This window comes from Chlorocebus sabaeus, chromosome 2 (genome assembly GCF_047675955.1).
Source record: "Chlorocebus sabaeus isolate Y175 chromosome 2, mChlSab1.0.hap1, whole genome shotgun sequence".
In the NCBI taxonomy this organism is placed as follows: Eukaryota; Metazoa; Chordata; class Mammalia; order Primates; family Cercopithecidae; genus Chlorocebus; species Chlorocebus sabaeus.
Window position 1 is genome coordinate 21,898,123 of NC_132905.1, and position 27,882 is coordinate 21,926,004.

At 43.6% G+C, this 27,882-nt stretch overlaps 1 protein-coding gene across 15 annotated transcripts in view; it reads left to right on the plus strand.

Annotated features, from left to right (window-relative positions):
- PTPRT (protein tyrosine phosphatase receptor type T) overlaps positions 1 to 27,882 on the plus strand; it is a 1,114,373-nt gene that overhangs the window by 927,276 nt on the left and 159,215 nt on the right. For all 15 annotated transcript variants that reach the window (XM_008017080.3, XM_037983051.2, XM_037983053.2 and 12 more), the window contains one exon: positions 16,548 to 16,683. In XM_008017080.3, coding sequence (XP_008015271.3) covers positions 16,548 to 16,683 — 136 coding nt within the window. The remainder of the gene's footprint in view (positions 1 to 16,547; positions 16,684 to 27,882) is intronic.

Here is a 27,882-nt window from a genome sequence, read left to right on the forward strand (position 1 = left end):
TTCGTTTAAACTTCCCAGCAGCTCTGCCAAATAGAGTGCCTGTTAGTAGTCACAGTTTACAGACGAGGAAACTGAGGGTCAGATGATTAAAAATCACTCAACTCTGAAATGATGAAACTAGGATTCAAACTCAGGTCTCTCAAGACAGTCTGTAATCATACTCTCCATGCTCTGTGCCCATAGACATTGGAGAGCACCTATTCTGAGCCAGTACTGGGAAATCCCATGGCAGGATGGTTCAGGACGGTCTCAGAAGCCACACAATTTACCATCTGAGAGGCTTTGAGCCCCAAAGTTTCCCCATTTTCTTATCTGCAAAATGGAAATACTAATAATGACCAGTTATTGGGAAGAATCATGAGATAAGAAACTTCATTATCTTAGACTTGTGCTGTCATTATTATGATCCTAAACCCATCTTACAGATGAGCAAATTGAGGTCCAGAGAGTGAGCAGCAGGCAAACTGACCATTGCTAAGATTCAGGCAGACTGAATCTGGGCCAGACTGTAATTGGTGACTGGGCCAGAACTGTGGTTCCTGAGAAATGTGAGTGATGGAGGAAATAGGTAAGAGCCCATCAGGGCCTTAGGCCTGGGGCACTTAAAGTGCCAAATAGAAGTCATGAATCAGGGCTCATCAAAGCTTTAGGATATAAGGTGGATGGCTGGGCACAGCAGCACAGCAACTCTAGCTCCTGCAGTGACCCAAAGTAAGAGCAAGACTGAGCTGAGATGGGTGAAAGGATGTGGACATCCCTGAGCCTTTGACTTGGGTATCCTCTAGTTCCCCTTGACCAGTGCTTTGACTGGTTCCAGAGTGCACAAAGGCCAGGGCTGTGCCAGAAGACTAGGGGCAGGACTACAGCTGGAAGCCAGGAGGGCAGGTGACATCCAGGAGCCAGGCTGATCATTGCAGAGGACCCTCCTCAGCTCTTCTAGGCAACTGCTCATATGGCTGTAAGGCTGACACTACAGAATCGGGGAGGAGATGAGCCTTGGATCAAGTGCATAAGGATACTGTCCTTATCAGCAGTCTTAGAACAGATGCTCAAAGTTTGACAGACACAAAGGTATTGGTACATCATTCCAGCTGCCATTTTTCTGTTGCCAGTCTCCCCACTGAATCAAAAGACTTAATGCAGAAGAGGTTGTCATATCCCTGTAGGGTGTTCTGTAGGAGGTGATTGTTAATGTTTGTGCTTCTTCAAAACAAATGTCTACTCAGGTAGCATATATGACTGAGGCTCTCACTGCACCTTTTTCTCTCCTGGGATATTCTCTTTAAAGCAAGGAGAAGTCAGTCTCCAGTCTTCCATTCAAACTGCTATTAAACTCAGATTCAGAAGTCAAGCATCATCCTTGCCTTCTCTTTTTCCTCATCTTCAATATCCAATTTATCACAAAATCTGACAGATACTGCCTCTGAAATTTCTCCTGAATCTCTGTCTCCTTCTTCCTCACTGCTACAACTCATGTCTGGGACTCATAAAGTTAGTGTCACAGATTCCAAAGTGGGGTCCCCATGTCTTTACATCAATCCCCTTCCAATATTTACTTCCCACTGAAGCCAGAGTGATCATCTAAAACAGAGTATTATTCAGGCCAGGTATGGTGGCTCATACCCATAATCCCAGCACTTTGGGAGGCTTAGGTCAGTGAATTGTTTGAGCCCAGGAGTTTGAGATCGGCCTAGGCAACATAGTGAGACCATGTCTCTACAAAAGTAAAATTAAAAAAAAAAAGGCCAGGCGCCGTGGCTCATGCCTATAATCCCAGCACTTTGGGAGGCCGAGGTGGGCAGATCACGAGGTCAGGAGCTCAAGACCATCCTGACCAACATGGTGAAACCCCATCTCTACTAAAAATACAAAAATTAGCCAGTTGTGGTGGCATGCATCTGTAATCCCATGTACTCAAGAGGCTGAGGCAGGAGAATCACTTGAACCCGGGAGGTGAAGGATGCAGCGAGCCAAGATCACACCACTGCACTCCAGCCTGGGTGACAGAGCAAGACTCCAAAAAAAAAAAAAAAAAATAGGCAGGCATGGCAGCACATGCCTGTGGCCCCAGAACATGCCAGTGGCCCTAGCTGAGGTCAGAGGATTGCTTGAGCCCAGGAGGTTGAGGCTGAAGTGAGCGTGTTCATGCTACTGCACTCCAGCCTGGGTGACAAAGCAAGACCCAGACTCAAAAAAAAAAAAAAAAAAAAAAAAAAAAAAAATGCTCCCAGGGCTCTGTTTGTGCTTTGGGATAACTAGCCTGAATCAAAGGCCATTTACCACTTAGTCCCTATCCCTTTTTTATCTCTCCAATTTTATTTCCTCCTCAGCATCCTGTACCCCATTCAAATGGATCATGTGAGTGGTACTTGACTTCTCACACTCTCCTCTTTGCTGAGATGTTCTCCCTCCATGGTTTGCCTTACTCGTCCTCTATGATCAAGTTCAGACAGTTTGATCTCTGCAAAACCTTAACTGGTCCCCATTATCTCCAGATTGCACCCAGAGATAGTCAACTGGCTGGGCCAGTTGGCACAAAGAACTGCAACCCCCTCCCCCAGCCCTAAGCAAAGTTTTCTATTGAACATGGCATACGTTCAAGGTATAAGCATGTTTTGTTGGAGCTGTTTGGTTTTTATCAACTCTTTTGCTGTGCCTAGCACACATTGTAGTGCTCATTCATTTGGCCCCATGCATGAATGATTTAATAAGTGAGCAGATGGCTGATACTGATGGAGCATGTGCCAGGCATGGTATACTCACCCCTTCCCCATTTCTGCCTCCAGCCTGTGAGGGTTCAAGCACCTCACTCTACTCACTTTGTACCATTTTGTTAGGCTAATTGTGAGTCACTAGTTTTCAATCCAGTATTTGAATTCCATGCAGACTCACCTGCGAAACTTCCTGGAGACTGAGTCTTCAGAGTCCTTGTCTGGAGCTCCCCCCAAATCTGCTGGGACAGGTCTTGCTGAGCCCAGTGTCTGGCCTGGGATGGCATGGTGTTGGCCTAGGAGAGGTCGGGCTGGGGGCAGGAATCATGGGCAGTCATAGGGAAGACCCTGTCTTAGGATTCTGACTGTGCCGGTGTGGCAAGTGACATCTACTAAAACCACACTGGCCGCCACTTCTACCCTTCTCACCTCCCACTAAGAGCAGAGATGCTTTTCCATCCATCCTTTGGGGGAGGTGAACAGATCAGCTTTTAATACAGAACACAGTGATTCAGTGTTTCTGCTTTCAAAAGCCAAGGGGCAAAGGCTAGAAGAAAGAAAACATGTTCATGGTGGATTTGGCTGGAATCTCAACAATCAATGCCATGCTCGCTGCTGCTCATTTTATTACCGTTGCTTGGATTAGTTGCACTAATCTGAAATTCCATGCTGCGTGTTTACTGGCTCCTGTGTCTGATCCTGCTCACGCTCCCATTAATCCTTCCTATAGATTGCCTGCTTCCTCCCGTGCCCCTTCTCTCCTTTCCAGGCACTCTGACGCTAGCTGCAAGCTGCATGTTGCAGAGGTGTAATCTGGGCAGAGCTGCCCCAGATGGGCAGATCTTTGCTTCTCCTCCCCTTTCTGGCCCCTCTAAGTCAGGTAATACAGTCACCTGTTAGGGGATCCATTTGGCCAGGGTTGGTTGGAAAGAATTGAATTACATTTCTGAGTATGAGCCTGGGGGAACCTCGGCCTCTGGTGCACCCTGCTATGCAGTTCAGACAAAGGAAGCCGAGACATATTTTCCTTTCAGAAGCCTTGTGTTCTGCTCAGTCCACAACCAAGCAGGAGCTCCCATTCCTCTTCCCACATGCTGTCTGTCCATTTGGCTGTGAACCCTGTTAAAGTTTGCATTTCATTTAGTGAAATGCGAAGCTCCTGCTCCTGCTTGTAGCCCATCCCCAGGCTGTGTGGGTCATGACTCAGCTTCACCTGGTCTTAGAATTTGAATTGTGTTCCCCAAAAAGATATGTTGAAGTAATAACCCCAGTACCTGTGAATGGAACCTTATTTAAAAACAGTATCTTTGCAAATGTAATTAAAGTCAGAAGGGTGGACCCTAATCCAATATGCCTGGTGTCATTATAAGAAGAGAAAAACATCATGTAAATACAGACTCATAGGGAGAAAGTCATTGACAACAGGGGTAGAGATTGGATTGATGCATCTATAAACCAAGGAACACCAAGCATTGCCAACCACTAACAGAAGCTAGGAAGAAGCAAAGAAGAGTTCTACCACAGTCTCAGAAGGAGCATGGCCATGCTGTCACCTTGATTTGGGACTGTTGGATTCCAGAATTGTGAGAGAATAAATTTCTGTCGTTAAACCACTCGGGTTGTGGTCATTTGTAACAACAGCCCTGGGAAATGAATGCACTTAGAAATGCAGTGATCCTGAGCACTGGCCAGTGGGCAGTGGTTGAGCTTCAAGGGCTGTGCTTTTAAAGTGGACAGACCTCAAGAAAACCTTGGCCAAGAGCTGCCATCCAGAGAATCCCTTTGGCTCATCCCATCTCCCCTGTGAGATCCCCTTGTTGACCATATTCTACATTTGGCCCAGACAGGTCTCCACTCTGGTTCTGACCCTTCCTTTCTTGGTGTAGTTTCTCCCTTTGAATAGTCTCAGCATCTGCTGCTGGTCATGCCCTGCCCTGGGCTTTGTTTCACAAGCCAGGCTGTGGTAACCTGTTCTCAGTGTCCTGGGATTACATGACCTGCAGACTGTCCCTGATTTGCTCCACATTGGCTGCTCCTGAAGAGCCTCTCTTTGTCCCATTGCTGCCCTGGGACTGCTCTGAGCTTCACAGGAAGAATTACAGTCAGGTCAGTGTGACCACAGCTCTCTCATACCGGCTGCCTGAAGAACTCTAAAGCGACTATCACTTTGCCGCAGGGCATCCTAAAGAGTATGTGTTCTTCTTACATCTGCTCTTCAGACTAAACCCTTAATCCCTAGTGCAGGCCATGGGTGCTCCTGTCTGCAGCAGCTAAGCAGCTTTGAGCCTCCTGAGCTCCAGGCTCAAAGCACAGACTCTACAAGCAAGGAGCCAGTACTGTCAGTGCTGAGATGACTCAGCCTCTTCTTCCTCATCAGCAGGGCAGTCTGGACCACAGGAAGTCAAGGTGGGGAGGGAAAAGAGAAGATCACTGAGTGGTCACAGGAATGCCCCATGTGTCCCACACCATGGATGACACGTGGAAATCAAGTCTGTGGTCTAGTTTTGCCCAAGCAGAATTGGGCATGCCCTTTCCTGTACATACCTCTGTGTTGGTGCCCATCACTCAGCTCTGATTATTAGTTTGCACTTTCCTCTCCCCCTAAATAGTGAGCTCCAAGACAGTAGTGTTGTCTAATTAGCTTCCATGCTCAGCACCTTGCTATAGCCACTGTCATCATTATAATCCTAGCACCACTCAAGTTAGGCAATGTCCAGGACTATTCCTATGAAGCCAAGGGTTGAACTGATGCTGATGAGACCAAGGTAATGGATATAGTCCATGTGGAGGTCACTGGGCTTTGTCCAGTTATTTTCATGGCCATGGGCTAAATTTTATTTCTGAATAAAGTCTAAGCCACACTTGTGGGCCAGTTTGACCCTTACCATGGATGCAGACTGACTGCCATAACACTCCTAAACGCAAGCCACAAGTTGACTCTTGATCTCTGCTTTAGCTTTGACCCCTACCTCAGCCATATCCTGGTCATTTACCTTAACTGTGGTCTGACACCTAACCCAGTCTACAAAGTATGCCCGATACTTGGTTTCTTAGACAACCTTATACCCATCTCTAGTCATAGCTTGAAGTCTTAGTCTTACCACAGACTGAATCCTCTGTCTACCCCAGCTGGGTCTTGGCAGCCCTCATAGGTTAGGCCTCCTGGGCACAAGAGAAAGTAGTTGAGGTCATTGGGCGGTATAAATGGATTTCCAACTCACCAATGGTGAAACCTTTGAAAGAGTATGCCGTAGAAGGGGTGTGTCAATAATGATTGTATCTGGCATCAGTTGGGTATGACTGCTCTTAAATAAGTCTGTTTTGCTCTATTTCCATGGATAAAAAAGACACTTTCTTAATAGAATACAGGAGTTTTCTTGCATCCAGAAGAGGTTCTCTATCAGAGTCTCATTTAGCCATCTTTTGCAGTGTGTAACATGACTAAACTAGAATTTGACCTACACAGAGCATTTATAGTGTAAAACAAGGTCTATCTGGAAACATAGATTTAGGAGACCAGGCAAAATCAGCACTTGAGGAACAATTTATTTCAGTGGCCTGAGTGCTTTCAAACAATCAATTAAAGCTATTCCTGTCTCACAGGGTGCTAACCTCCATTCGAGGCTGAAAACGAGGGCAACTTCTGTCAGCAATATTTAGCAGTTTTAGTTGTATAGGCTGTGATGAAGTCAATTCTAACCTCTTAGGACTGACTGGGTAATACTGAGGAGTCTGGGATATTAGAAATATGTATCTTCTTTGCACTTAACCATACTTATTAAATGGTCTTCCACAGCAAGGGTAGAGCTATCGTTGAAAACCCTGCATCTCTGTGGTGTTTTCCAGCTACTTAATATTGACTCTGAGTTAAATTGTGACTAAAAGCAATTACTGTCATATGATGAATTGAGGCAATTTATTTATTACTTGAGAAACATCCTAGGTGATGTCACTTAGAAGAATGATGGAATAATCCTTCTCAAGTGCTCTATTATCAACCAGATCTGGTGAAGGAGGCATTGCTTTGAGGCATGGGGAGGTAGTCAGCAATTTAAAAAAATTAGTCACAGCGAGATCAAAGAAAGAATATTGGAGGCAAAGCAGAAAAAAATCACCTAAATATGAACAAGATTTGTCTCCCTATGGAATTATATGGGATTGTTTGGTTCTTAATATCAAGAAAGGTATTATAGAGAAAGCCCAGCGATTAATAATAAAACTAAATGCAACATATGAAAGGCTTGGAGGTGGTGGTTGATATACAAGAAAAGTGAAAAGGATGAGGGAACTTAAGTTAAAAAGGTCAAGTTTAAATATCATTTGAGCAAAGTCTGTATAATTTGGCTCATGTAACAAGATTCACATGACATGTTCATCAATCCCTTAGATATTAGAATAGGATACGTGGGTGCGAGGGCATGAGAGGAGATAATCTTCAAGAAAGATGCATGAAATAGAACTGCATGATAGAGTGGGTGGCAAGCCCTGCAGGGACAGGCATCAATACAAAGAGATTTTAATCTGGCTGGTCAATGGAAGATGCTAGATCTAAATACAGGTCTGCTTCTTCAGATATTTGAGAAAGGACAACCACGTTTCTCTGCTGAACAGTCTCTCCCCCTATTTATTAGAGTGATGACACAGTAGTACGATAGGTTAAAGAGAATAAACTGTGCTAGACTGCCAGGGCCCATGTCCCAGCTCTCCTGCTTGCTACCATTACTTAGTCTCTCAGAGGCTGTTCCCACATCTCAGAAATAGGTATAATGATGGAACCTGCTTCATAGGTGTATTAGTTCATTCCCACATTGCTATAAATACCCAAGACTGGGTAATTTTAAAGAAAAGAGGTTTCATTGGCTCATGGTTCTATAGGCTGTAGAGGATGCATAACAGCTTCTGCTTCTGGGGAGGCCTCAGGAAGCTTCCAATCATGGCAGAAGGCAAAGGGGCAGCAGGCATCTTACATGGCAGGATCAGGAGCATGAGAGAGTAGTGGCGGGGGTGGGGGGGTGGAGATGCTACACACTTTTAAATGACCAGATCTCATTAGAACTCACTCTCTCTCATGAGGACAGTACCAAAGGGATGGTGCTAAACCATTCATGGGGGATCCAACCACCTCCCACCAGGCCCCACCTCCAACCCTGGAGATTATAGTTCGACATGAGGTTTGGGTGCAGACACAGATCCAAACCATATTGATATGGCTGTGAAGATTAAAAGAGAGAATATATGTGAAGGGCTTAAAACAGCAGCCTGGATTGTAGTAAAAGCCCTAAATGTGTTACCTCTTTATTGTTCATTGTTAGTATTTCGCATGTGGTCAAATATCCTGAGCCTTCTGTTTCCATCGTCTGAAAGAACTCAGTTTCACACCTGGCTGTCCTGAAAGCCACAATTTCTCCATGTTGGCCTCAGCTTGGCTAAAATCAAGATGCAGTACTGGACATTCTCCCTGACTTACAAGTCCACACACCCCTCAAAAGTGGCAAAGAGAGGTGACGCTAGCATCACTTGTTTATAAGAAGCCCACGCTGGTCCTTGGCCCATTTGGTGTCATATCCATTCTTCACTGTTGCCCTATGCTCCTGGGCATGTAGGCGACCCCTGCATGGGACCCCCATGACTGCTGGCTTCTGGGTTTGGCTAATGGGAGACTTTAATAAGATATGGTAAAGCTGGAGGAAGGGAGGAACCTTCTTTCTCTTGGGCTCAGGCCCCTTCTATGGCGATGACTGTGTCTACTCCATGGCTTCAGGTCTCCAGATGGGTCAACCAGAGTTCCACTTCTGTTGAGTGATCCTTACCTCTGGGCTCTGAGAACTCCACCACCTCTTTTTGTTTCTCCAGTCTGGGCTGGGTAGTGGCTTCCTGATACTACCGCCCTCTGAGTCTCCCCACCATTGTCTCCTAATCCCTGTGTACTAATTATCTAGTAAATTTGTTCTGTTTTAAAAGTTAGGAGTGGTTTCTTGTTCCCTGGTTGGATGCTGTCTGATGTGAGGCTGTGCTAGTTTCTGGTGATTATTTCTTCCTTTTTTAAGTGGTAAGGGTGGGGGTGGGGGGAACCTGATTTAATCATCTAGTCTATTTTTTTTCCTGTATCAACATCACGCTAGTGTAAAGTATCTGAAATACACATTTTTTTTTTCATTTAAAAAAAAAAGTCAGCAACAGCATTTGTTTCTCCCCAGGCTTGTCACACCGCTCCTGTTTGCTACGATTTCAGTCCTTAAAGACTGCCAAAGTAGTTCATGATCACAATTACAAATACTCTCAATGCCTTGGGATGCAATTTGTAAAGTCTACAGGCTTGAATCTAATGAAGTATCCAGATGCTCTCCTGCCAACTTCTTTTCTGTCTTGGACTTTAATTCCATCTTAAAAATAATCTGCTATTCTGAGAATTTGTTTCCAGCAAAATCAAGAAGGTTTATGGTGCTTACCTGACATGAGAAGAGCCAGAAAATTGCCCAGCATCCTCATCTTTTCCCTGTTATCTCCTCTTGGCAAAACCCCCATAATCAGAGGTGCCTGTAATGCTTAAAACCTTCACTGGCATAGAAGTACCAGCTTAGAGTCAGGGTTTCAAAGGTTTTCCCTACTGGGTGCCAGATACATACAAAGCCAGAGTAAAGACAGAGAAACTCTTCAACAAAAGAAGTCATTCAGTAGACAGGGGTAAACTGCCAGCAAAGTAAGATTTGCCTCTGATAAGCCACACTGGGGATAATATGCCCTTGGATAGCTGAGAAACAACTGTGTGTTTTAAAGAGTGCAGCTTTTAGAAATCGTGTCCCTGAGAGCCGGCTTGCTTTCTTTACCGTCAGCGATGATCATCAGCATGGGTTATGCATCCATTGGGATTTACTTGGTTTTATCAGTTGCAATTAGATGTTCTTTATCTGTGACTCCTATTTTTGCTCCGTATCTTTACAAGGAAAATTCTCTGAAGTGAAGCTCTAGAATTGGGCCTGTCACCAGTGAGAGCACTTCAGAATGAATCATTAATCATTAATTGCCAATCCCTTGTTGCCAAATTATGTTATTGCTGCCATTAAGTCATCCAGATGTAAGCCTGATATGGGCCTTGCCTATATGAGGAAAGTAAAGTGAATCACTCTGGGGGCTCTGCCTTTATCCTGAGGGTTGGATGAACTTAGACAGCAGGTTACAAGGAGGCATTGCCCCAGCCTCTGTCACCTACAGTTCATAGACACAAAAAACCCTCGTACTACCCTGGAACCAGTGCTAAGGTCACATCATCACTATGCCCCATATGTGAACAGTTCCTCAGAGTTTATCAAGCATTTTTCCCTCCATTATTACATCTAATTCTTAGAAAATCCCTGCGTGAACTTGGCATTTTCTCATTATTTCATAAATGAGAATATCAAATCACATTGTGGTTAACAGGCTTGATCAAGGTCGCACAACCCATTAGTGATGGCATCTAGATGCAAGCTTGCATATTTCCAATGTGAAACCCGATGCTTTTGACCAGTCTCATAAAACCATAGCATCTTGACATCAAAAGGAGCATAAGAAGTCTTGTCGTCCCTTCTGCTTTAGGGGGAGCACAGGATGTTCCAGCCAGCTCTTGTCCTTGTTGATGACACATTTCTCTGCCTTTGTGGGTAACATGGGGAGGGTCAGAGTGAGGGGGCAGGAATAGACTGCATGGGAGTCCCATGGCTCTAAAGATAATAGGGAGAATTCCTCTCACCGAGAGTATGAGTGTTACTGGAATTAAGGGGAACCAAGTTGAGGTAAGAGATGATGTCAGAGAAAAAGGTCAGCATCCTGTAGACGTGATGTCCTCATGGCTTAGTTATGCATCTAGGAAGCCAAGGAGATGAGAACAGAGACAGGGTAAGCAGGTAAAATGAAGGGCTGACTCTGATGTAGGACTTTGGAACCATAATGACCTCATCCTCTCTCTATACCATGATGCTGCAATGAAAGGGTCTGGGCTTTAGCCTCAGCTGAATAGCTCTTCCACATTCAAATGTTTCCTGTGTTGATTCCTAATCTACCCCCTGTCACTTCTACCCAGTGATACAGCTCTGAGCTTTCAAATTAAAGGGACCAAATCTACTCCATCTTCCACAGTGGCCCTTTATCTATCTAAAGGCAAAAATTAGGTCTCATCTGAATCTTCCCTTCCCTAAGATGAAAAATCCTGATTCGGAGTGATACACCTTCAAAGTCAATAATTTCTGGATCACTGTGCCTCTCAGTCAGTGTATACCTGAATCATGTAGAGACCTTGTTACAATGCAGCTGCTGATTTAGTAGGTCTGGGGTGGGGCTCAAGATTCTGCATTTTTTATAAACTCCCAAGTTTTGCCAATATTCTGGTTGATGGACCACTTTTTGAGTAGCAAGGCTCATGGCCTGTCTTCACTCTGGAGGTCCCTTTTGAGAGGTCGAGTTCACAGCTGGACAGGACTCACCAGAGTGTTCTGACCAGTGCAGAATAGAGCAGGACAGCACTGCCCTTGTTAGATCTCAGTAATCCTTGGGGAAAATCAGCTGGGATTGTTGCTGGGTAGCAAGGGAAGAGGCAGCAGAGAGACAAAACATGGCAACTGGACCCTATGTAAGGAGCTGATATTGAGGGAGGGAAGTAGACCTTAATAAACCAAGGGCCATGCCTTGTGCACCAGGTTTCCATATGTAAGAGTAGACAGGTAGCACATTAAAAGCCAGATTAAGACTCTGGGCTGAAGCTAGGAGGAGACTGGATCCTTAGCCATCATGGCATTTGGGGAAAGAGTAGACAGCAGGATGCAGCAGCAGTTGCTTTGAGAACCGGTTCTGCCTTTGGGAGCGCTCAGAGCTCAGAGGACACAGCTGGCTGTGCCGTAAGGTCAGGCTTGCAGCGTGATGTTGGAGAGGGAGTCTCCTGTCAGTGCAAGCTGAGTTCACAAGATTATTTTTGATGATCACATCACACAGGGGACTCAAGTAGAGTCTTAAAGCTTCTCCAATTGGAGAACTTTACCTTCTGGTGCCTGCCTAGATGCCAATTCTGATTCACTTGGCCTATTCTCAGACTGGGTCCTCTGGAGGGTAAAGATGAGGAAGATGCATCCAAATTCCTCCTCTTTCTCTCAGTTCCCAAATTCCCAGTCCCTGCTTAATAAACCAAAGTCACCCAGAGTCAGAGACAGCTTTTTAGGGACTTAGACTGATATTAAGCCTGACTCTCATGGAAAGAGTAGGCTTAGGGTAAAAGTAATGCAGGTGTTATCCCACTGAAGGGCTTCCAGTGGGATAGCCCTCTGAAAAGTCCCTTTTGATTTTAGGGCCACTGAGTCAGACAGATAGCCTTCTATGTGTACCTACTGCTGGCATCTGTGAAAGCCCACCGCATTGCCAGGGGCCCCATCAGTAGCCAACCCTGATGTGCTCTCTTATGACTCCCATCACAGGTCACATCCTGCTCCACTGAGCATTTAAGATATAATCCTTGTGGACAGACCTGACTGCCACAAAAGCAGGACCCTCCCATCCTCTGTCTATCCCTCAGATATAGGAGCCACACATGGATGTTGTCTTGGCTTTAGTCAACACACTTCCGCTATGAACAGAGGCACAAATCTCCAGAGACTAGGGCAAGTTCCCCTAAAGAATGCCAAAGCTGGATTTTCCCTATCCCAGGGAATGTTCACATTCCTGTATCTGATGTCTGGTTAGACCAATCAAGCGTGGATTTTTCTAAAAACCTCACTGTGTAAAGTCTGTGATTTCAGCTCTGCTACCTGTTGGCTGAACTCATTGAATTTGTCTAAACCTCTGGGCTCTGGACTTTCAGACAGCCTCTCCAAATCCCCTGAATGTTCTTCCATGGCCCTCAAGTATGTTCTTTTGTAGGTTTACGGTCATTGCTGAAGCTGCTTCTATTTAGGAATGTCTTGGAATTCTTTTGGGAAAAGTTTTCTAATACTCATCCAAGATCTTCACTTTCCTTTGTGTGTGGACTTGATTCTACCCTAGGAACAGCCTTTGACAGAGTTGATCATGCCCTCCTTTTTGAAACATTCTCTTCTCTTGGCTCTAGGATGCTATACTCTCCCAGGTTTACTTCCTACCTGTGTGGTCACTCCTGTTCCCCATTCAGGCTTATCTCCCTCTACTCACTATATACTGCAGACCCTCAAGTCTCTATTCTAGGTCTGTTTTTCCTTACACTCTTTATTCTCTCCCAGGGTGATTTCATCAACAGGCCCCCATGCTTCAAATACCATCTGTGTGCATATGACTCACACATTTTTGCCTCCAGCTCTGACCTTTAATTTAGAGCTCCAGATCGCATTTTTGACTACATACTTTTCTGGAGTATATCTCAAGCTCAAGTTGCCCCAGATATATTTCCCCCCTAAAGCTATACTTTTTCCATTGTTTCTGGAACCCGTAAACATTACTGTCATCCACCCTATCATGCAAGCCAAAGATTTGTAGTAATTCTTGACAGTTCTTTCTCCTTTATTCCCCATATCCAAGCCATCAACAGATTTTATCTATAGCTATTTCAAGTAATTATCTCTTTAATCACATCTGTCTATCTTCACTGTCATCACCTGAGTCTAAGCAACTATCATCTCCCATCTGAATGCCTGCAGTGATCTCAAAACTCATTTCACCAATCCACTTTGGTTCCACACTAAAGCTGGAATGATCTGTTGGAAATACAAATCTGACCATATCATCGCTCCTTGAATAACACTTAAATGGTGCCCTGTGTTCCTTAAGTTAAAGAACAAAAGCCCTGATTGGGGCCATAATATATCCTGTGTGGACTGATGCATGATGCCCTCTCCAGCTTCTTTCTCATCCTTCCCTCCTTGCTTTCTTGCCTTGGTTATACTACATTTCTTTTTTTTTTTTTTTTTTTTTTTTTTTTAAGCACGACAGGATACTTGCCCCATTGCACAGCTTTAGCAAAGGCTATTTCTCCTGCTGCTCCCATATGTTGCTTTCATGATCCCTTTGCCTGGTTACAGCCTTTCTTCCTTTGGAGCTCACCCCTATTAGGGGTGAATTGCTCCAAGAAGCAATTCATTTTTTTAAATTATGCAAGTATCTATTTACAAGTGTCATGTGCTTCTCTGTTCAAACCTTAACAGGGTTCAAGTTTGCTGTTACTGATTCTGGATTTATTGTATTCCTCTACCCCCAACCACCACTAATTGTAGACTCTTTGAGAGCAGGAACTGTACCTGTTTTGCTCACCAGTGTATCACCAAATGCCTGGCACATAGTGGGTATTTATGATCACTTACTAAAGGAATGAAGTATGAGTCTCATTAGACCAAGCTAATCGCATTGTTCCTAGAGTAATAGGATCCTCTCTAGGGGCTCTTTGCCATTGCACTCCTAGTCTCTAGAACAGGACCTAGTAGCAGGCACACTGAGTAAAATTAGGCTGTGCCAATGAGTGAATGCCCCAGAGACAACCCTTCCTCCAAATCTAAATAAAAAGACTCCATCAATATTGAGGAAATTTGGATCTGAGATTCTCCCCTTCCTTTATGCTTGCTACATTGTGGATTAGCCACATCTCAGAAGTCATGTCTCCAGCCTGGGAAATGGGGGCTGCATGGGAGCTACTCAGAACCAGCCCTGGTCCCCCGATCCCGGAATGTCAGACCAGCCCTGCTAAAGAGGTGGTGGACAACTCTTTCAGGAATTCTCTAGGCTGTAGTTGAGCAGAGTCTACTCAGTCAGCCCTGGAATTTGATGAGTTGGTTTTGCCATTAGCTTGTGAAAGGAATTAATAAAATTCCTTATCCATAAGTCCTTCTAGGAACAGAATCTCTGACTCTACAGACAGCATAGTTTAGCACACAGCACATGGCCACTCAGTGGCAAAATAACAAATGATTGAATGGATAAATAAAGCACACAACTGTGGTTCACTCACCCTCGTATTATGTTATAATTATCTGTTAAGCAGCAACGATGAGGAGGGAGGCCTGTGCTAGACACTGGCATTAGAGAAATGAATAGGGTGACTTAGCATTCTCACTAGAGACTTGACCAAGCAAAGCCAACATGTCTAAGTTACAACAGCTTGGGGAAAGTGCTCTGAGAGAGGAAACTCTTAATGCTCTTAAGCAAAAAAAAAAAGGGGGTGCATCATTGTGCTGGAGGGCTTAAATATCAGTGCATTTGGGGAATCAGGACCATAGCTTTTGGGTAGTAGCATTCCTTCAACTCAAGACTCCGCTGAGTTCTATGAACACATGACTTAAAAAAGGAGAAAACTCAATTTGCTTCCATGAGAACAAATGTGTGTGGGCAGAGACGTCATCCCCTTAGCTAAACACTAAACAACCACAAACATTTAGGGAGCCCTATTACCAGTCAGAGTCTGTGCTAACATGGGAAAACTAAGATAAACGAGGCATAATCTTGCCCCTGAGGAGTTTGCAGACCACTGGAGGAGACAGATGTGAAAACAAATAACTAATAATATTGGTGCATTGTAGTAAGAGATATTGTGAGGCATGTGCAAAGTGTTATAAAGTGTTAATAGAATTTAGAGAAGAGGGAGAAACTCTCCCAGGGGCACAGACTCAGAGAAAGTATATTGGCTGATGAAGAATGAGGTGATGTAGATGTGGAAGAAAAGACGGAATGAGTTAGGAAAAGGGTGGTTTAGACTTTTAAGCTGCCTCACACTTAAAAGGCTGGCACCAATGGGAATATAAACAGAAGCAGGAGGAAATTCACTTAGGGTGCTGGTAACCCTTGGACCACTCTCTAGAATGTCTGAAATAGGATGTTGCCTCTAATCCCTAGTACATAGCATGAAGACACTGGTTTTTGGCATTGTTTGCCTGCTTACTTTGCTATGGCATAAGCAGAATGGTTGTTTTAGGAAGAAGGGATTGAGGAACTAGATGACATGAGAGCTGGATTCAGGGGTTCTGACCATTGAGGTCTAAATTGGAATCACAAAACCTGTGGAATTCTGGCCCTTACCTTTATCAGCCATGTGACTTTCGGCAACTTCCCTTGGTTTTCTTATCTATAAAATGGGAAAATCAATATCTCATCTATCTTTGGGAATGCTTGTGAGGATTGACCAGGCCAGATCCATGAAGTTACCCAGCACAGGGCTAAGGATATAGTGAGTGGCCAGTTACCTGCCTCCTCTACTGAGGATTATGTCAGCAAGTTAACACCTGGTAGAGTATGTTGCATTAGTATTAAATGCTAAAAATGGAATTCATCAGATTTAAGTGTTTTTTTGAACCCAAGGTGTGTTCAAGTTCCCTTGAATATACAGACTTTTTACCCTACCGTTTGTTTCCTATAAAGAACAAAACAAAAACCTCTTTTTATCTTTAAAAATCTAGTGATTTAAATTGTGTTGCCCCAACATAAAGCTATTATTTCCATCATTTACCTAAAAGAATAATGTAGGGTTAGGAATAATTCCACAAGCCCAGGAAATGTTCCATGGTTTGATCTTAGAAACAAAGCAATATGAGAGAGAGAAAAAAATCTTAACTTGATTTGCCTTAAGGAAAAGGACACTTCAACACAGGTACCCAAGTGAGAACCTTGGGCAACTCACTTAATTTCTCTGCATGTCAGTTTCTTCGTCTCAGAAGAATGTAATGATCATCCCAACCTCACAAGGAATTGATCCTCAAAAGTTATTACATGGGACAATGTATGTGATGCATGTGATGCCCTTAGCACAGTGCCTGGCACATAGTGAGCACTCAACTAAAGGAAACTCTTGTCATTATGATGATTGTCTAGTCACATATGTGGGTGCTTTCAACATTGCTGTCCTTCCCTTTCCCCTCCTAGGTGCCTCCACTCAGAATTCTAACACTGTGGAGCCAGAGAAGCAGGTGGACAACACCGTGAAGATGGCTGGCGTGATCGCTGGCCTCCTCATGTTCATCATCATTCTCCTAGGTGTGATGCTCACCATCAAAAGGAGGTGAGTCTGCTGCTGCCCGGAAGACTCTGCTGACCCGCGGTGACCCCATCACTGCTGTATGGCCAGGATTTTGCTCTGTTAATCATTGTCCAGCAGGGATCTTCTGATACAACCATTGAGGTCCTGAAATACATGGGCCAGCTGTGGTTCATTGTGTTGCTGTTTGAAGGGTGCATGCTGCCTGCTTGGCAGGTGGTCCTGAGGTGGCCAGTTTCTTATGGGCCAGTGGTCCCTATGACTGGGCCACTGTGATGTGCCATGGGATTCCATGTATCATGAATTGAGTCTTTTAGGAATTAACTGCTGTGTTGCAATCAATCGTGTCATCAAGATAGCTCGGGAGCCCCAGGAACATAGATGAGTCCAGAAACACAGTTGCAGGAAAGTAGTGTTTTACCATTCTCACCTCCATTTGCCCATGATTTCCATTGGTCAAATAATAGCATCCCAGGCTGCCCTCTCCATGAGAGATAAAGCCTACAATCATGTAAGAGTTCCCAATTACAAGTCCTATTACAGGCTCTGTACTATGCCCTGTCCCACGAAACCTTCCCAGCAGGGTTGCTGTTGCTTGTCACCTCTCAACAGCATGTCTCCCTGGACTCCTCTGGCCAGCTACCAGTTTGCTCATACTGTGTGTTTTCTCCAGTTGCATTTCTCACAAAAGCAAGCATGCAGATTGATTCCTCCCGTATTCCCAAGATTTACTACACCAGCATCTTCTGTTTAAGAGGCATTCACAAGGCTTGAGGATAACACAAGAAAATTACAGAGAGGGAAGAAAATACAAAGGGTAAATATCAGCTATCCCTGTCCCCAGGGTGCACTGGTTATTCCTTTAAACAGGGAGTCTTACTCGCCCCTGTCCTTAGCCCCTGCCTGCCACCATGCTAACACATCTACTTCCCACCTCCACATCTTCTCAGTTTCAATGCCAGGACCCCAACCTTAGTCTCTACCTTCCCACTCCTCAGTCTGTCATAGCAAACAAAACATTTATCCACATTATAATACTATGTGGTGTATTGTGCCCTGCTCCCAGGCAAAAAAGCCTTCTACATTATTAACCAAACCAACACCTCAGCCTGAAACTCTGGGTTTTCTTATGTACAAAGTTCAGGGCAACCCCAAGAACAAGGGCTGGGAACTTGCTTCCATCTGTAGGATGAAAAATGCTCATCAAATGTGTTTCCCACCAAAACAAAGGGACAGAGTACCCCTGACAACTAATTCCAGCGTCTACCTTAGGAACCACATGAATATAAAATGCAGAATTTTTTTTAAAAAAAAGCAATATCCCCATTTCCAGCGATCAGTGATTTAGAAATACTAGGGTCCAGTCAACCCTCTCTTGACTATGCAAGCACCAGGATGTCCCTCTGTCTCTTTCTCATGATTCTGCTTTGGATCAGTTGTACCTGCCTCTGGCCAGGACATTATACTGTGAGGACATCTTTTCTTGACATTTATTTTCTAATAGGATCATGTCTTGCCTCAAGCTCCCAGCAGAATGGCTTAAGAGCTAAGGTTCTCCTCCAGCCTCTGATGTTCTGGTTGGAGAAACGAGCGGTAACAGAAGGTACTATGTTAATATTGGGGGTGAAGAGCCCTCAAAGGGTTAAGGTCAACACTACATTGTCATATCACCATCATCACTGATAACACATGGCCACATTATATGTCCCGGTGACTAGTCTGCTGCTATTACATGGGGTAGTATATGACTTTTGATTTCCCTGGGGGCAGTAAGCATGTTGTACGTGTACGATCATTGAAATGTTTCTTAGAATTACAGATGTATTAGAGGCAGAGGTGCGTTTGGGATTGTCCACCCAAAATAATGGAACTGAATACCTCTTTGGTAGAACTGGAATTTTCTTATTCTTTGCCACTGATTTGTAAATCAGATACGCTCTTCCAATTTTGCTCTTTCTAAAGCCTGGCTTAACCCACGTCACCATCGTCTGTGAGATTGTGAAGAAATTTCACTTCCTTCTCACAGCTATTTCTGAAACGTGTGACTTTTTGGGAGGGAGGAAAAGGCTTTATGTTTCCAGGGTGGGAGCAACTATAAAATGAGATCTTTGTGGTAGTTTTAACCTCTTCTGAGTATCTTTATCATCTCTCATGTCTATCAAAACTGTCCATCAGACCCAATCAACAGGCATCACATGATCACCATTTCTCCCCAGGAGGCAAAACCTGGGCATTTCATGTTGTGGGGTGCTACTCAGTGTTTACATATATGACATCTTTTGAAGAAACTAAGACATTTTGTTGGCCTAGTTGATTGGAACAGTTTACATATGGGAGGGGAGGGTAGGAGGAGAAGAGGAGAAAATGGGGAGGAAGAGAGAAATTGCACATAGGACTGCACTCTTTCCACTTACCTACAATACCTTCCTGTGTCTAGAGATGCCCCAAAGGAAAGCAAACTTCTGTGCACCTCTTCTTTCCCAGCTACCCCCAGTTGCATGCATAGATAGATAGATAGATAGATAGATAGATAGATAGATAGATATCTCACTGATTAATTGAGTCTTCTACCAACTTACTGTTGGCCAGAATACTATCTACATCTACCTCAAAGGAAGATGTATTCAAGTCAAAGAAGCTTCCAAGTAACAGGCTTATCACCATAGCTCAGGATACTACATATGTAGTAAAACATACCTCCTTAACATCTCCTCAGTGTCCTATCATCACCTACAGTGCTTGGACTCAGGAATTCACAGAGGCCAACACCTGCTGCAACCTGTCCACTGGCCTAAAGCTATAGCCACAGATGTTTCCAGCAAACATAAGATGTCCCTAGCTTCTCCCCCTGAAGGTTTGTGATCATTGACTTTAGAGCTTCCTTGCCACTCTCCAAAGAGAGTCCTTCTCTTCCTATTAGGGGTTTCCTTTTATGACACAGAACTAGAAGACAGACAGAGAATGGGCTTGAGATCCAAGGATGAAGGGAATGGTTTAATGAAAAAAGCTTAATTAATGTGTATTTAGATAACTGAAAACAAAATACAGGAGGGAAAAGAGAGAATATCAACAAAACCTGAGAGGTGTTTTGTTGTTGCTTGGTTTTGTTTTGTAATGGGGGGAGGGTGATCTTGAGAAATGAAAAGGAGAAAGGGATATGAGATGTTGGTGGGTGATTTAAATGGGATTCTCTTATAGTTTGAAAGATAAGTTAAAGTTTAGAATTCTTTTTGCATTATCTTTGGCTGTTTGAACTGGGCTATACTGAATGTGGAACCATATGGAATTAGGATTGCATGGACATACACAGGATGATATGAATATTATAAGAAGGGATCCTGGAGCCCCTCACTGACAGAGTTAACTACCAGTGTGGTTTTAGCCACACCAACTACACAATATCCATCCTTCTGCTGTCACTAGATAGTGGCTCCATCTTTTTCTTCTGGATCTGTTGATCACATCTAGAGCTCTGAATGTTCTGTAATTGGTACCCCATGTCATTATGTAGTAAAACATACCTCCTTTTCATGAGGACCATGTTAAGTCCTGACATGAAGAGAGACCTTCATCACTAACTCATCACTGCGGTCCTGATCATCTTCATTCCTTGCCTCCTCCCCTTAGAACTGTTAGACATCCTCCCCACTCCTGCAAAATCAGCAGTCAAGAGGTTGCATGACCAACTCTATGTTTTCTTAACTTCATACTATGGGGCACTTTGTGCCTTTCATGCAAATTAAGGTGAAAAGATCAAGTCTTATTGCCTTAACCAGCATGTCTCAGTAGTTGAAGGTGTTCATTAGCCACTCACATACAAGAAAGTCTGCAATTCAATGTTTGTTTGTGGAGCGTGAAATTATATGTATGCGCACACAAGTTTCATATAGTTCAGTTTTATCCCTTGGGACACACTTCCTGGAGTCTGAACATGGTCCCTTAAAGCTTAAAGCATGGCCATGCGCTTATGCATAGGGAAACAACAAAGCCAAGTTATGGAGGACTTTTCACAAGATCTGCACCCCTGGACTTGTCTGGATCCTACACTAACCTGTCCATCACATTTTAATTTTCAAATAAGAACTAGGAAATTTTAGGGAGGTGTATTCAAAGTTGGCACCATCCATGGTTCTAGCCAGACCCTATCTTCTCCCCTGCTCCCCTGCCCCCCTGCTCCCTTGCCCAGCTCTTCTTAGTCCAGCCTGAACTCTCTGCCAAACTTTCCTTGCCTGTCCAAATGGAAACTTTTGTTCCAAGAGTGTATTTGGAGTGTCTTGAGTATAAATATGAATGTCTATTCTGAGATTTTATATGCATCTCTGGTTATACATCAATTTTCTGTGACTTGTACCTGCCCTCCAGTAGCTCCCAGTCTAATGGATGCACACCTTGTAGCTGTGGACAGAGCATCAGAAAAACTGACCCCAAATTTTTAGTCCTGTTTATTTGCCGTTAACCTTGGAGAAGCAACTTAACAAATCTCAGCCTTTGCTTTCCCTTCTATGAAAGGTAGCCAGTTTTATGGGGCTATTCTAAAGATCAAATGAGCCAATTATTGAAATAGGCTTTGTTCCCTGAACCTGCCTAAGGAATTGCAATGCGCAGTATCTATAGAAACATTCATCTCCACATGACCATCAACTGTACCAAGCCAGCTCCAAACCCATTACTAATATGCTAATGGCAGGGTTGCAATCAATGCTCACACACTGACATAATTTGCATCATTTTTCATTTAAACTGCAGCCGTATTCTGATTTTAATCTTCCTAATAATCATAGTAGGGTAGGTCTGTTGTTTGTTTGAAAAAAAGAAACTGAAGTTCAAAAAGATCATGTGAGTTGGTGAAGGTTTTGTGCAGAGTTGATGTGGAAACCCAGTCTCTGTGTCTGGGTTTAGAAGTTAGCTCATGCTGCTAACTTCTACTCTGTCAGTCCATGGAGACTGACAGGAAATAAGCAAATCCTGAACTAAGAAACATGTGACTCACCTTCTGGCACCACTTTCCTCCCTGGGGCTTGTTTTTCCCAATTTCACTATATTCGTGTTTTGTGCATGCTGTTTCCCTCAGTGAAATGTCCTGAGATTTCTCTTAACCTACCTACAAAGTTCCTATCACACTCTGACTCTCAGCCTCTTGTTCTTCCTAGTAGGACTCCCAAATGTTACCATCTCAGCAAAGCCTTCCCACCAGCCTCCTACCCCAGGAAGATCCAATGATGCTCCTATGCATGCAGCCACTGTGCCATACATGGCAGTCTTCATTTGTGTATTTATCACACTACCCAGTGGTTGTAGTTTTGCTGGCCTGAAGATCAGTCCTCTCTTATTAGAGCTCCATTATCCATATCATCTGCCCCTGGACATCTACCTTGAAAATCCCTCAGGCATTTCATAGTCAAAGCCAAAATCATTACCTACTCCCCAACCTGTTTCCCATCTCATTCAAAGGCACTACCTCCTATCTCATCATCAAACAGATGGGATTCCAACGCCCTGGATCATTTACATTCTCTTAGTCACATTCTCTCTCTTTCTCTCTCTTCTCTTTCTCTCTTTCTCTCCCTCTCTCTCCCTCCCTCCCTCCGTCTCTCCCCCTCCCTTCTTCCCTCCTCCCCTCCTTCCCTCTCCCTCCTCCCTCCCTCCCTCTGCCTCCTCTTCCTCCATTATCTTTTCCCTGCGTCAGACCTCTATAGCCCTATTGCATGAGTTTCCTCACTGACCTTCCTAACTGTGCCCCACTCCTCCAACCTATCCTCCATACTGTAGTCAGCATCATGTTAAAGCTCGTACTCCCAAACCTGTCATCTAAAGCCCTTCAATGGCTTCTTCTCCATAGCCGTGGTTAATGAGGTGGAAGTGAGGGAAGAAGCACACATCTAAGTCACCTGGGGAATTTTGTCAAGTGATACTGTCTCCCTGCCCATATGGAAACAAGTTTCTTAGTTCTTCTTAGCTTTTTGTTTTTTCTGGGTTTTTTTCTTAGTTTTTCTGACAGGTCTCCTAAAGTCTCTCACCTCTGCTCCATAAGTTTTGCTTGTGAACTTTCTTCTTCTTCAATGCCTGTGTTTCTCAGCTCCATGTGACCAGCTATTACCCATGTTTAAGGACTAATTCAGTAGCTACTTTCTCCTATAAACCCTTCCTGACCTTTGATCTAGACAGAATCTCTTCACCATCTGGATCCCCTCTGCGAGGACTCATGTTGTTTTCTGCCTTACACTTTTCCTTTGTATTCGCGTCCTATTTCCTCAATAGACCATCAGCTGTCTATTCTGATTCATCCTCATCTCCAGTGTGCCTTGTAAATACTGAGAATTTCCTAAAAACATGTTGAATGGGAGAACCCAGTGGAATTAGAACAGATCAACTCTCTATGTATTGTACAAGAGAGCTTCACTCAGAGAACAGACCTAAATGTCAACATTAAGCATTGATGGTTGGTGCACCAAGTCCTGTGGTAGGAGGGTGGTAAGGCAAGGCTGGAGGGCAGTGTGTGGAAGACATACCATGGTCTGAGCCTTCAGAGAGCACATTGTCTACCCAGAAACAAAACAAAACAAAATAATGAGGCAATCAGAAAAGCTAACTCAGGCCAAGCTAAAAGAGGCAGTGCACGTTATTAAGGGTACTACAGATCAGAAAACTGAAATGGAAATAGAGTTTAAGGAAATTGCCTGCAATCACATAGCTAATAAATGGCAGAGTTGGGTCTCAAACTTGGACAATCTGATAATGGAGTCCACACTCTGAAACATCATCTAATCTGGATTAAATATAAAACAGGACCTGCTGAGATGCCAAATTGTGTGGCATAATTTTGAGTGATTTGTTGAGGTGGGAAAAAAGCCCAAACGCCCAAACAAAATATGTCATCTTCTGTTCATCCTGTTCTAAACTGCTCCTTCCTCTACACCTGAAAATTAAATCCTGCTCCTTCTGCTTGCACTCACGTGGGCAGCCACTTAAACTGGGAACTTGGAAGTCCTCTTCAATGTATTCACTTTTAATCACCTTTTGATTTTGTGTCTTAACCACCTTGCACACTGCTGACCTTCCCCATCCCCATGGCCACTGCAAAGGGAGCCCCCAACAAATATTTCTTATGTTGGCCAGTCAGTGATTGTGTAACCACGATCACTCTGCCTTTGACTTTCTCCTCACCCTCCTGCTAAAAATTATTCACCTACAACAAATATTTGGCCATGTGACTTCTTGGGTTTTCCCTGTGACCTATGGGACTGAGACCAAGCTCCATAAACTCTTTGGGAACTAGCCCTTCCAACATCTTTCTGTTCCCACTTTGTTAACCCACCCGCCCAAACCACAAACACAGTTCCATCTGGCTAAACATTCCCTTCTCCTCTCCTCCATCTGACTTCTCTCTTACTTTACCACTCAGGCATCCCAGATTCTGGGCTATCTTGCCTGCTTTCCCTCCTCACCCCTATCCCCAGGTATGGACTCACAGCTCCTTGTGTTGCCTTATCATAGAATTGATCATGACAGAAGATAATACAACATAATAGCTATTAATACAGGCTCTTTATATCAGACTCCCTGGATTCAAATCCCTGCCACGCCACTTGATAACTGTGTAAACATGAGAAAGTTGCTTAACCTCTCTGAGCCTCACTTTTCTCATCTGTAAATAGGATAATAATGCCTCATAAGGTTACTGTGAAGATTAAATAAAATAGTTCATGCAATATACTTAAAACAGTACCTGACACAGAATTGTTCTCCCACTATTTAAGTGACAGCTATTATTATCTGCTTTATAATTTGCTTGTCTGACTGTCTCATAAGACATATGGACTAGATTAGGATCTCATTTGTCTTTCTGTCTGTACTTGACAGAGATAAGGATATAGTAGACCCTTGAGAAGTTTCCACTGAATTAATGATGGAAAGATGGATAAATGGACGATGGATGGATTATTGGATGGATGGGTGGGTGGGTGGATGGACAGATGGATGGATGGATGGATGGATGGATGGATGGATGGATGGATGGATGGATACATGCAGGCATGCAGGCATACATGCATGCATGGATAGGCTCATGGATGGATGGATGGATGGATGGATGGATGGATGGATGGATGGATGGATGGATAGATGGCTGAACGGGTGGGTTTATGATCTAGATGGATGGGTAGAAAGTCAAATGGGTGGTTAGATAGACAACTTTGTCCTGTTTAAATTGTATGGAACAAAAGAAAACTGTGCCTGAAGTCAATCTTGTCAGCTGGCTGAAATAAGGTTCTGCAGTATGTGATTTATTAAGTTTGGGGTTATTGTTTTGTTTTGTTTTGTTTTCTAAGCACAGCTGTCTTCCTGCTTAGAATTTTTGGTTTCAGGCAATCTGTTACTTGCAATATCACTCTGTATTCTTGTAAATTTAGACCTTCAGTAAATCTTCTTCAAGGTTTAGAAAAAAACACACATGTAAACTGTTTTGGTCACAGAGTAAAGACCTGTGATACTTGACCTAGAAGACTTTGCAGTTTAATTGGGAAAAAAGATTCAATGAATAGAAGTTTGTCAGTTACCATTATCCTGGAGTTGCCTTCCTGCTGGGTCAGAGACAGCACCAGAAGGCTTTTGGTGACACCCAGGATAACTCAGAAAAGCAACTTGGAAAAGGTGGTCTGTGGTTTGAAGGTGAAGAAGGAAGCGTGTTTTCTTGGCTCAGGCCAAGGTGAATCCTGAAGGCTGACAGCAGAAAAACCAGAAGGTCAGAATGCTCAATGTAGTTGAGGAGGAGGTGGCCACTGACAGTAAGGGCATCCAGCTCGGAATGGAGGCCTTGCAACTGGTCCAAAGATACACAACGCCTTTGACCTAGTGAGATATGGACAGTGAGAGTAATTATATCTGCTCCTCAGGGTTGTGGGGAGAATTGAAAGAGATAAGTTGTGACATCCCAATGCCTGACTCCCCAGATTCCTCAAGATATATCCGTTTTCTTCCTTCCTTGAAAGCAGCACAGGCTTGAGGTCAAGAACATGAGCTATAAGCCTTAGAGCCATGTTGCTATCAAATCCAGTTACTAGCTGTGTGATATGAAGTTACTTCTTGTTTGCCTCAGTTTCTCCATCAGAATAATGGGAATGGCAATAATACCTATCTTTTAGGGCAGCTGTGAGGAATACATGAGTTAATAATGTGTGCTAAAGCTGAGAACAATACCTGGCACATAGTAAGTGCTGTATAAGTATTTGTTCTTATTTTATTATTCCTAAAGAGGGGAACACTTTGTTCCTGGTGACCAGAATAAAAAGCAGTAAACCTTATCTCTGTGGATGAGGTGCAGACATAAACCACCCTTCACTGAGCCCTAATACATTCCAGATGTTTAGATTATATCAATTTAGATTAATGTAATTTACATAAAATACTTTATATATTACATATCATATCTAATGTGAGTATAATTTAGATTAATACAATGCTAATGCCTATGGTGATTCTTGGGAATACATAATTATTGCCCCCAAGCTTGAGATAGAGAAACTGGGACTCAGGGCTGTTTAGTGACTTGTTTGAGGTCATGCAGTTAGTTAAGTGGTGGGGCTGAGATGCTAAGACTTATTGTATTTCCACTCCTCAAAGCTGTTTGAGCTGTCAACCTTGGTACATCAATCAGGAAATAGAGGTCCAAAGGGAAGAAGAAGAACTTACCTGCCCAAGATGTCACAATGAGCAATTGAAAGATCTGAGATTATAACGCTGGCCTTTTGATTCTCAGCTCAGTGTTCTTGACAATACAGAAAACACAGGTGTCCTATATGTCTTCATCAAATGGACCCTGAGTTTTATGTCCCAGGGGAATCACTTTCCAGACACTGAACCTGCCAGCAGTGAGGTGGAGAAACAATCTCCTTACAGTGCCAACCTGTATGGCTGGTGAGGGGGATTTGATGCCTTTCTGTAGGAGCTTCCAATTCCCACTCATCGCAGTCCCCAGTTCTTCACCTTCTCATCATCTAGGGTCACGGTTCTTTCAGTCTAGGATATTGAACAGTTTTCTATGTGGCCAGATCTTGCTGCAGTGTGGCTCATTTTCCCCAGCTCAGCCCCTTAAGGAGGTGTAGGGCTTTCCTTCTTCTGTGGCTTCCTATCTTTTAGACTCACTTTCCTTCTGATAGGTAGGGTTGGGCTTTGCCAATTGATGAAAGAAAGACTAGAGATAGCCCCATCTTGGGAGCTTTGGGTATTTCCTACTTGAGATGGGAAAATTTAGGGCTATGAAGACATGTCCCCCACTCCGCAGTTATAAAGACTGTATTTTCCTGTACCAAGCAAATGGGATAATGGTTGCAAGTAATCAAATCATTCAAGAAAAAAGGAAACCATTCTTGTCTACTCAGATGGATATTTGGAGACCTGAATTATCTAGCCATTTTTCTCAATCTGCAAATGTATCACTTATTGTCACTATAGCTAAATCTGATGTGAACTAAGAACAACCCTATTTATTTTCTTACAACATAAGAAAAGTTATAACAAAGGGAATATCATGCTTTTATTTGAGTTTTGTGATTGCTTAGACGCCAGGAGCCAGTAGGGACATTGGAGAGAGATTGAAGCCCGTGATTTTGCAAGCTTTCTTTTGGAGAATGGAATTCTCGGCCATATGATATCTTAAATGAAACTTCAATGTATAAAATAGATTAAAGCGCAGGTGCTTTGGTGGATGGTGGGGGCCAGCAGCCTCACTTGCTCAGTACCCTCCTTCTTCATTACACAGTGCCTGCTATAGAACCCCCAGACTTCTGTGAACACAGTTTGAAAATTACTGATCTAGTTTAATGCACCTAAGGGACAGATGCAGAAATGAAGGCACGGAGAGTTTATTCAAGGTAGAGTCTGTTCAGACTGAAGGTTGGAACTCCTCCCTCTCAGTGCAGTGCTCTTCCAAGATAAGGTTGGACTTTGTGCTGGTCATCTACTGCCATGTAACAAACTACCCCCAAAATCTAATGACTTAAAGAGCAACAGTTATTTATTTTTCTCATGTGTCTTCACTTTGGGCAGAGCTTAAAGGGAATGACTTATTTCTATTCTACGATGTCAGTGGTCTCAGCTGAGGTATCTTGACTGGCGAAAGTAGATTGGCTGGGGGCTGGTGGGACATTTCTTTCTCTTTATGTAGTCTCAGAGGCTCTCCTGTGATCTCTCCAGCATGGTAGCCTCAGGGAAATTGGGCTTCCTCTA